At 50.6% G+C, this 8,455-nt stretch overlaps 2 protein-coding genes across 2 annotated transcripts; one reads left to right on the top strand and one right to left on the bottom strand.

The window, feature by feature from the left end:
* Positions 1-1,810: 1,810 nt before the first annotated feature.
* EMH_0047350 (high molecular mass nuclear antigen, putative) lies at positions 1,811-4,346 on the top strand (the record flags this gene model as incomplete). Its single annotated transcript, XM_013499807.1, has 2 exons — positions 1,811-2,505; positions 2,738-4,346. 2 exons carry the CDS (start codon positions 1,811-1,813, stop codon positions 4,344-4,346), a joined length of 2,304 nt encoding a protein of 767 aa, XP_013355261.1.
* Positions 4,347-4,770: 424 nt separating this feature from the next.
* Positions 4,771-8,311, bottom strand: EMH_0047240 (uncharacterized protein; the record flags this gene model as incomplete). Its single annotated transcript, XM_013499806.1, has 7 exons — positions 4,771-5,212; positions 5,591-5,823; positions 5,905-6,101; positions 6,243-6,540; positions 7,567-7,633; positions 7,854-7,977; positions 8,185-8,311. 7 exons carry the CDS (start codon positions 8,309-8,311, stop codon positions 4,771-4,773), a joined length of 1,488 nt encoding a protein of 495 aa, XP_013355260.1.
* Between the last annotated feature and the right edge of the window lie 144 nt (positions 8,312-8,455).

The following is an 8,455-nucleotide window of genomic DNA, read 5'->3' as shown; positions in this document are numbered from 1 at the left end:
CAATACCGCATACGTCACCATTCACACACGTTGGAGTAGTGTGTTGTCGCATGAACCACAAAATGCTAGCACAAAGGCACAGCTGCGGGTTTGGTAATGGACGAAGCCTATCGCCATACGCAGGCATTTTTGGCGTCGACTCTTCCCACATGTTATACTCTTGAGTTGCTGCAAAATATGCTTGACTCAACGTTACGTTCTGCCTTCTTCAGCTGTCTCAGTGGGCTGTTGGTTGTAGTGCGGGGGCAAAACCAGTGAATGGATGAGTGATAATCCAGTTGAGAATGCGAGCAGCATACGTTATTTATACATTCTCAGACCGTTTATTACTAGCACAATGACAAATCGCATAGTGATACCTTAGGCGACAGCAATACTATGTAGCGTCGACCGACGGCAACCGCACATACTGACGCCTTTGGGTCGAGAGGCTGTTTACGGAATTTACGGAGGGCGGACGTTCGGCCCCCGGTAGTCAACCGTCTCCTCTTCTTCTTGAAACGAAGATTCTCTTGTCTTTAGTGTCNGACGTTCGGCCCCCGGTAGTCAACCGTCTCCTCTTCTTCTTGAAACGAAGATTCTCTTGTCTTTAGTGTCGTATTCTTCTTCCCGTTCTCGCTTGCTACCTGTCGAGCGGTGGTTTATGTCCTAATTGAATAATAATTGTATGCCAAGGCTGCACATTTCATGGAAACTCCCCATTATATGACAAGGATATTACACAACTAGTGCCAGTTAAAGCGAACAAATATACATAGATATAAATATTTATGAAAACATGTGTTTGTTGATTAGTTTTCGTAGTGACCTATTTCTCCAGCCGACTTAACGGCGCCCCGCAGGACCCCAGCGTGCCGCGACAACATTGGTTCTTTTGGCACGGTTAGTCTCCCGGCTGAGGCAGTCATTAGGAGTAAGAGTACGAAGGGTCTGCTTCTTAAGTGGAGCAACTTTGAAAAAACTAACTGGAGCCCATTAGGACGAATGCTGCCAGGTAGGGCGGAGCATGAGTTTAGCCGAGCTGGGTTTTGTCGGACCATTGGNCATTAGGACGAATGCTGCCAGGTAGGGCGGAGCATGAGTTTAGCCGAGCTGGGTTTTGTCGGACCATTGGGGACCTCGATTGAGTTGCCCTGGCAGCCAGCGCCTCCCCAGTCCTACCCCAGGGGTGTCGGCAAGAGAGCTCCTTTCTCTTAACAGTTATATCTTTTCAGCCTCACATATTTTCTTCATATCATTGACATCGTTGCCGTATTGCCCATGCATTCTCGAGAGTCGCCGCGTTTCCGGACCAGCGACTAGCGAACGGCTCCAAATTTGACTCACCGTCTCCCTTACTTCGGGGGTATGCTAGTTGTAGTCTTCATTTGAGCATTATATTCCATTTTTAGCCTGAAAGGGAGTTATTTTCGATCATCGGCGAGCTTTTACGCACGCCGCGACCCCGGTCTTCTTCGGAGAACACACTAGGGAAAACGGGATGACCAGACCGTGTTGGCGTGCTTCAAGAGCTTTGAATACACAAATATTGCAAAATAAGGCACATTTTGTAATACGCGTGANACCAGACGTTGAGCTCCCGGCGGTTCTTCCCGTACAAACATATAAACATTACACACGCCAGAATCATTACCCACTCAAACAGGTTCCTCCAGGCCAAGCAGCCAGGCCCCGAAGGTTCAGTTGGCCTTCCCGCGAGAGGCGTATTCAACTTGATGCACCACCTCAACCTCCCAGGATCGCGAATATCGTGGGAACTAGATATCTACCGGTGCCCTTGTGGGAAGAGTTTTTTCTGTGGCTGTCTCAGATGACGCTTTTCAACTGCGACGACATCTGCCCGCTCAGTCGACGGCACGTCCTGAAGCGGGTCCAATGCCCTCCCACCATGCGTCCCGTGACATACGCGAACGCGGGGTCGGCTCCTTTCGTCAGCCATTACGTTTCTTATCCTTTGCATACTGCTTTCAACATGACTCCTCAGAAAGCTTCACCGTCAACTAGCCCCGTGTGCAGTAGCAACTACGTGGAGGAGATGGCTGGGCTGGGCGTGAATGCCGGTGTCTGCCCACCGCTAGCTTGCTTGACTGGCGCCCCTCGACGCGTGCAGGAGCCAGTACAAAAATACGCGTGCACTACCCCTTTTTCGCTACCCCCAGAGGACATTGTGTATGTCAGTGCACCCTATTCAGCAGGCGACGCCGGCAAGCTCGCTGAGCCCCGTTCTTTGCTGAAGGTGCCTGAACCAGGGACGCAGTGTCGCGGCAACTTTAAGGACGAACTGCCACAACCAAGAGCAGTAACGTCTCCAGCTGGTGTAGCTTCCCGTGAAACTGGCGGAACTCACCAACACGAATTGCAGCAGGAAGTCAAACGGCTTCAGGCGATGCTTAACGCTCGAGAGAATCAACTGGATCTGAAGGAAGCAGAGTTGCAGGATGCGCTGTCGAGATTGCAGTCTCAGCGCAAACGAGGAGATCACGAACAGCAATCGGAGGGCGACGAGTGAGTCCCGAATTCCCTAGTGTTACGCATGCAAACGCAGGAGCGGCGATGCATGTCCTCCAGGATAAATAGGTTGAGCATAGTGTCATACTGAGATGAAATGTTTTGTCGTGGGAGACAGGACCTCTTAATAACAGTTGCAGCGAAACTAACTCCATACATAATTTATTTCAATAGCGGCCCTACCTACACAATGCCTTACACTTTGCGATTTTGCGCCACTTGCTTGCAGCATTGACAAGACCGCTTTTCAAGAGAAAGAGGCCGAGCTCAAGACCATGCGAAAACGAGTTGAAGTGCTACGTCGTGAACGACAGGACTTGATGGAGTTGCTTCTGCAGAAGGAGCGGCAGACCGCTATACTTGAAGGTGTCGACCCGTCTACGAAAGAAGCGTCGGCTCTGCAACTAGGCGTCCAGGCAATTTCTATGGTTCAGGGGGCTTCTGAGCTGCGGGGGAAGCTAGAACTTGCAGAGGCAGAGATCAAAAAGCTGCGTGCAGATCGAGAGGCAGTCGAGGAGTTGCAGCAAGACACCTTTGAGAAGCTCACGGATAAGCGCAAGGAGGCAGCAGAGCTCCTTGAGCTGCTTTCACAGCGTGATATGAAAGTAGCCCGCATCGAGGCGTATTTACAACAGAAGACAAGGGAGCTTGAAGTCCTAGCAGCCCGTTCAAAGGAACATTTGCAAAAGGAGCAAAGCAAGAGGGAAGAGGCTGAGCAAGAGTACCGTGTGGCGGCTGAGCAGTGCAATGCGTTCAAAGCCACCTTGGCAAACCGAGATGAAAAGCTCATGCAGCTCCAGGCGGAAGTGGTGCGCCGGGACACCCTATTAAAGCAACTGGAAGAACGAGTACGTGTTCTGAGTGATGACCTTACGGGGGCTCACTCCCAGTTGCAGCAGGTACTAAAGGCCATGGCTGCAAAAGACGCATACATGCAAGAACTCGAAGCACAACTGCGGAAGAACGATACTGAGCGTCAGCTAGCCTATTTAACGGAGGTGTCAAAGAGCCGTAAACTAGCTGTTGAAACCCGTATTCAGCAGGAGCTGTGTAGGGCCGCCTTAAATGACAAGCGTGAGAAGTTGGCAGCAGCGAAACAAGATTTATTTCGGAGTGAATCGGCGATGGAAAGAATACGCAAAGCAATCGGAGCAGCTCAGACGACCGAAAATTGTTATGTGCGGTCGGCGGCGCTGCAATCACCTGAGTTGCACAGTCACTCAACTGCGCCATTGCACGTCTCTCCTGCAGTCAGCGCGATCCCATCAGTTCCAGTAGAGCACAGTCTTCGCACCATGGACGCCGACTTCGTAGCTTGCCAACATTCTCCCTCAAACCCTCCGCCGGTTGCATCTTCATTAAACCAGCTGCACGAGGCTTCGGTGAAAGCTGCAAATGCCAACGAGTTCCAGACTACCTCAAGGCCGCCCATGTCTACGTCCAAGGCTATATCATCATCGGCATCAAGAACCTCAACTGCAGGCTACGGCCTACAGTCCGAGCATTTCTGCCCACCGTATTCTGCCGTTCAAGAAGATCCGCTGGATCGGGCAGTCGCACATGTGTGCGAAAGTCCAGAATATCGATCTATTGCTCCTCATATATGCAGGCTTGGCCCGGGCACGTATCTTTGTTGTATGAGCGAAGTTTCAATGGAGCTCGAGCCCGACGGCAGTGTGATGGTACTGCAGTCTGGCATGAAGAAGTTACCCATAAGAGCTTACCTCGACACGTTGCGATCTACCGTAGACGCAGGCCTACGAACACCGGCACCATCGCCATCTACATCAGGCGCTGCAACGGCTACCGCTCATTCGAAGGCAAAGAATGGCAACTAGTGCTGCGAGCTGATACAGCTTTGCCTCCCCCCTCATCCGTCCATCTGAAGTTTTTTTTGTACCCGGCAACACATCTAGTTCTAACCTCCTTTTCATGGGCGCATACCTGTGGCTTCAACAGGAAGCCCCGGCGTAATTCTTCTCCTTGCTATAATCGATATACTTCTCTTTGGGAGGCTCGTACATACAATAAGAGTAACCCTACGCTTGACGGCTCCCAAGTGCACGGAGTTCCGCCTTCCAGAGCAGTTCTGATTGTTCAAGGGCTCCTGGCAGGGAATTTAGCAAGGTCTCAATGTTGTCTACTCACATCTCAACATCACGTATTATTCTAACCAAGTAGGATTGATGGAAACTAGCCGATCAGAAATAGCATCTGGACAAGAACAGGGCAGTGCCCCCCGCATTCCCGAGCCTCATTCCATTAAACGCGAGGGCATCTGACTCCACCTGGCGCATTTATATCTAGTAGCACGTTCAAAAGACTGATAACACTTAAAGTCTCTCCATCCTTCCAGTGGATCCATTTGTTATGTGGATCAAGAAAGGCTCGTGCCCATTCAGACAGCTGGTCTTCGACGATTTGCGTTATATCCGCCACTTCTACGGGGAAAATTCCCAAAATATTTTCCTTCACGACAAGCTTTGAGATATGCGTAGGCGCAAGAATTGCGTCAGCAAGATACGGAAACGAACTGTTGCACATGACGCTCATTTGGAGCCTGAATTTGATGTCATCTCCGCAACAGCCGTCCGTCCCATCCCATATGGTTGGGCACCTCCCAGGATCCTCGCCATACAAACACCCACCAATCCTTAAAGACAAAGCAAGGGACTTGATTTTCCCCGTAACTGTCAACATAATCCTAAACGCATTGCAGGGATACAACGGCAAACAGCCACGGGAGTTTGAGGTCCGTCCGATTCGGCCTACGCGTCTCAACAGGAACTTTTCTCCCACGAACACCGGCAGTGTGTCAGATTGCAGGCTGGTACTTATTGCCCGATGAGCTCTACGCGCTTTCCAACTTATCGAAGAGTTTCACTATATCCTGCGCTTATCATTGTACCTGGGCAGTTGCCCTCTAGCAGAAGCAACATGTGGAAAGAAGTTCTGGCGAACTGATGCGACTGCACCTGTGCAACACGCTAAAACGGTAGTGACCCAACACTGAGCTTGCCTTGGTTGATGGGCTATACACCAATCATGACAAAGTGGATATTGGTACTGTCCGCCTGCTTACCTGTTCTCCGGAATTGCACCAAAGCGCACAGCCAGCAGCTCGGTCGTATTTAAACCTGTGGCCCAGCGGGCTGTAGCTTCGTAAACCTTCGTCCGAATGAAGGCAAGAGGCATCGATCCAAAGCATGGCTGTGGAGCTACATGGGCAGCGGAAGCGCAGTCACCGACTGTCTTGGGCAGAATCTCCTTCAACAGTGGGTTTACGTAGTCCGTAAACCCTTGCAGATGCTTATTCTAAGGGCGCACGTCAACACAAATCATCTNAGGTACCATACCCTATGTACCAACGGCATGCGTGATGAGGTAGCGACTCACTACCAGCCCAATGTCAACCTCAAGTATGTCCGTAGGCTTGAGCCAGATGGGCAAGAGAAGAGCCACTGATGCAGCCATCCGCACGCATCCATGAAGTATTAATCCCAACGACGGGCTCCTGCTCCTCCTGCTCCGCGAGTTGCAGTTGAGAATATTCGAATTCTCCATTGGAGCGGTTAACTCGGGCGTGGAAGCCACTGCAGAATCATTAGGAATTAGTTCCATACCATCACCAAGAACTGTTCCTTTACTGTCACAAAGTGGAGATCGTGGTAGGCGTAGATCTGCGCTGAATAATGGAGAAGCTAAATACGAGCTGTTCGAAGCACTACTGTTACGGAACAATGCATGCATATCCTGACATATATCTTCAAATGAAATCGCAAGTCTGTGAACTTGCGACGCGCTTAGTCCCAGCGCTACCATTGCCCAGAAGCCGCTCATGTTCCACAAGAGGCTCTCTACGGCTCCGCTAGGTTGCGAAAGAGGAGTACCAGGCAGGCGCGCTCCCAAAAAGTCAATGTTGTTGGCTATGAAGTAGCACGTCAACAGACCAATGCTTTGAACGTCAGGCATTGCTATGTCCCCAAGGAATGCAGAAATATTCGAGAACGTCTTCGTTAAGTGCATAGCCTTCTGCGGGAAGTACACGGCATTATGGGGGCTCCCCTGCGAAACAATCCCTGGCACTGGGCACTCTGGCAGCTGATATGAACTCCTTGCAGCCCAGTACACAAAGCAAGCACTTGCTACGGCGCCTATGGAAGCAACATACAAAATAAAAGTCGCCAATAATGGAAATACAACAATAATGGCACAGCCACTCCACAGAGGACCCACAGAATACAACCTCCAGAAGACATCACCCAAGGACATCACAGACGTCTCTATTGCGAAGCCCCTTTGCTTTCCGGGAACTAAAGCAACTTGCAAAATTGGCCGCAACCAGCACGTTAACGCCGAAAAAGCAGATATGCAAAAGCTGCAGGCTAAAAAGAACATGCGAAGTAGGCACTCTGAAAAACAACGTTTTGGATATGTAGATCCCCGTAGGACAGCAATTGGCAGATGTACGGGCTCCTCAGGGGCTATGCCTTCTGGAATGTGGGCAGGTGCATGAGGCAACTCGGCGAAAAAACATNCAGCACGCAGACAGGGGTTATTGTCCCCACTGTTGGCAGGCTGAGTAACAGCTAAACTTGTGTACCCTGAACACTCTGCTAGATTAACAGGTCTCGGGTATGATCCGTCTGGGGACGCAGAGTGAGATTGGCTGGAGGCCCGATGTCGAATGTTCTGAGAGCTCCAGAGGAATATGTTGCTTCGCGGATCTTCCGCTGAGGCTGGAGAGGTAACCCTTGTCAATCTCCGGGCCGAAAATGTTGTTGAACATTCTGAAAGATCCACTGGTGCTGCGCATCCATTAAAAATAATATCTTCCCGCGTACGTCCGTTCACTGGAATACATCGCGGAAGCAGAGGACTGCACAAAGCGAGATGAACCTGCCCGCGACACTCTCTGAGCCTGTACCGCTCCAACCTTTCCGAATAGCAGTGGCACATCCACTGTGTAGTAATGATTGACAAGAGGCAATAAGTTTGATACGCTCCAGCCGCTACAAGGGGCTCCGCGGATACTCCAACAAAATTGATGAAGCTCACCAAAATGATAGTAGAAAACACGTCCACAAACTGGTACTTGGCCAGTACCCGCAGCACCATCGTCATCCTGAGGGGAGAGGAAACTGAATAAGCCCACCGAAAGCAGCAGGCCGAACTAATTAGACTGGCCGTGAGGAGCGCGAACTTAAGCAGTGGGAAAACAAATGAAAACATAAAGATGCACACGAAAGGCGCATAGTTCCCCTGATCTAATAGTAGTCGGAGCAGTTTGGGCAAAGAGAAATCGTGGTCGCCTGCTTTGCCATCGAAAAAAACAGGACCCCCACCTGCAGTCGGCCACAACAAAACACAGAAGATGCGACGCCTTTCTCCCAGGAAGTCTGTTTGGGCAAAGTCCAGAAAGCCCACAGAGACGGCACGGAGAGCAAATATACACTACAACGAAGTCAACTGCGCAGAATAGTGTTAACCTGTGACGACGAGTGATGCGTATTTGTCTGCAGTTCTTGAGCCCTCTTTNACTGCGCAGAATAGTGTTAACCTGTGACGACGAGTGATGCGTATTTGTCTGCAGTTCTTGAGCCCTCTTTATACACATAGCTGTGTGAGGGAGAAAGTAAGCACTTTTGAGCAGGCACACAGTGTGGGTTAACTCACCCGTAATTCGCACTACTGGGGCGCTAACGCCATAGATGTAAAGAATGAAAGCCAATAGTAGCAGCGTTGCGCCTATTGAGTGCTTTAACGTAGGGGTGAGGGGAACCTTTATGGGAATACGGCCCATTTTCAATGCCAGAGCTTATATTTTCTCGATGCCACGACAGAAGCGAGGGAGTCTTGCCATGCGCGTAGACGGGGCATTCAAACCCGCGAACTTAAACACTCCTGGGGTGCACTAGGGGGTGCACCTGAGACACTACTAAGGCCC

The sequence above is a fragment of the Eimeria mitis genome, genomic scaffold (genome assembly GCF_000499745.2).
Source record: "Eimeria mitis Houghton genomic scaffold, Emh_scaff47, whole genome shotgun sequence".
NCBI classification, from domain to species: Eukaryota; Apicomplexa; class Conoidasida; order Eucoccidiorida; family Eimeriidae; genus Eimeria; species Eimeria mitis.
This window is presented reverse-complemented; position numbering and strand designations above follow the sequence as displayed.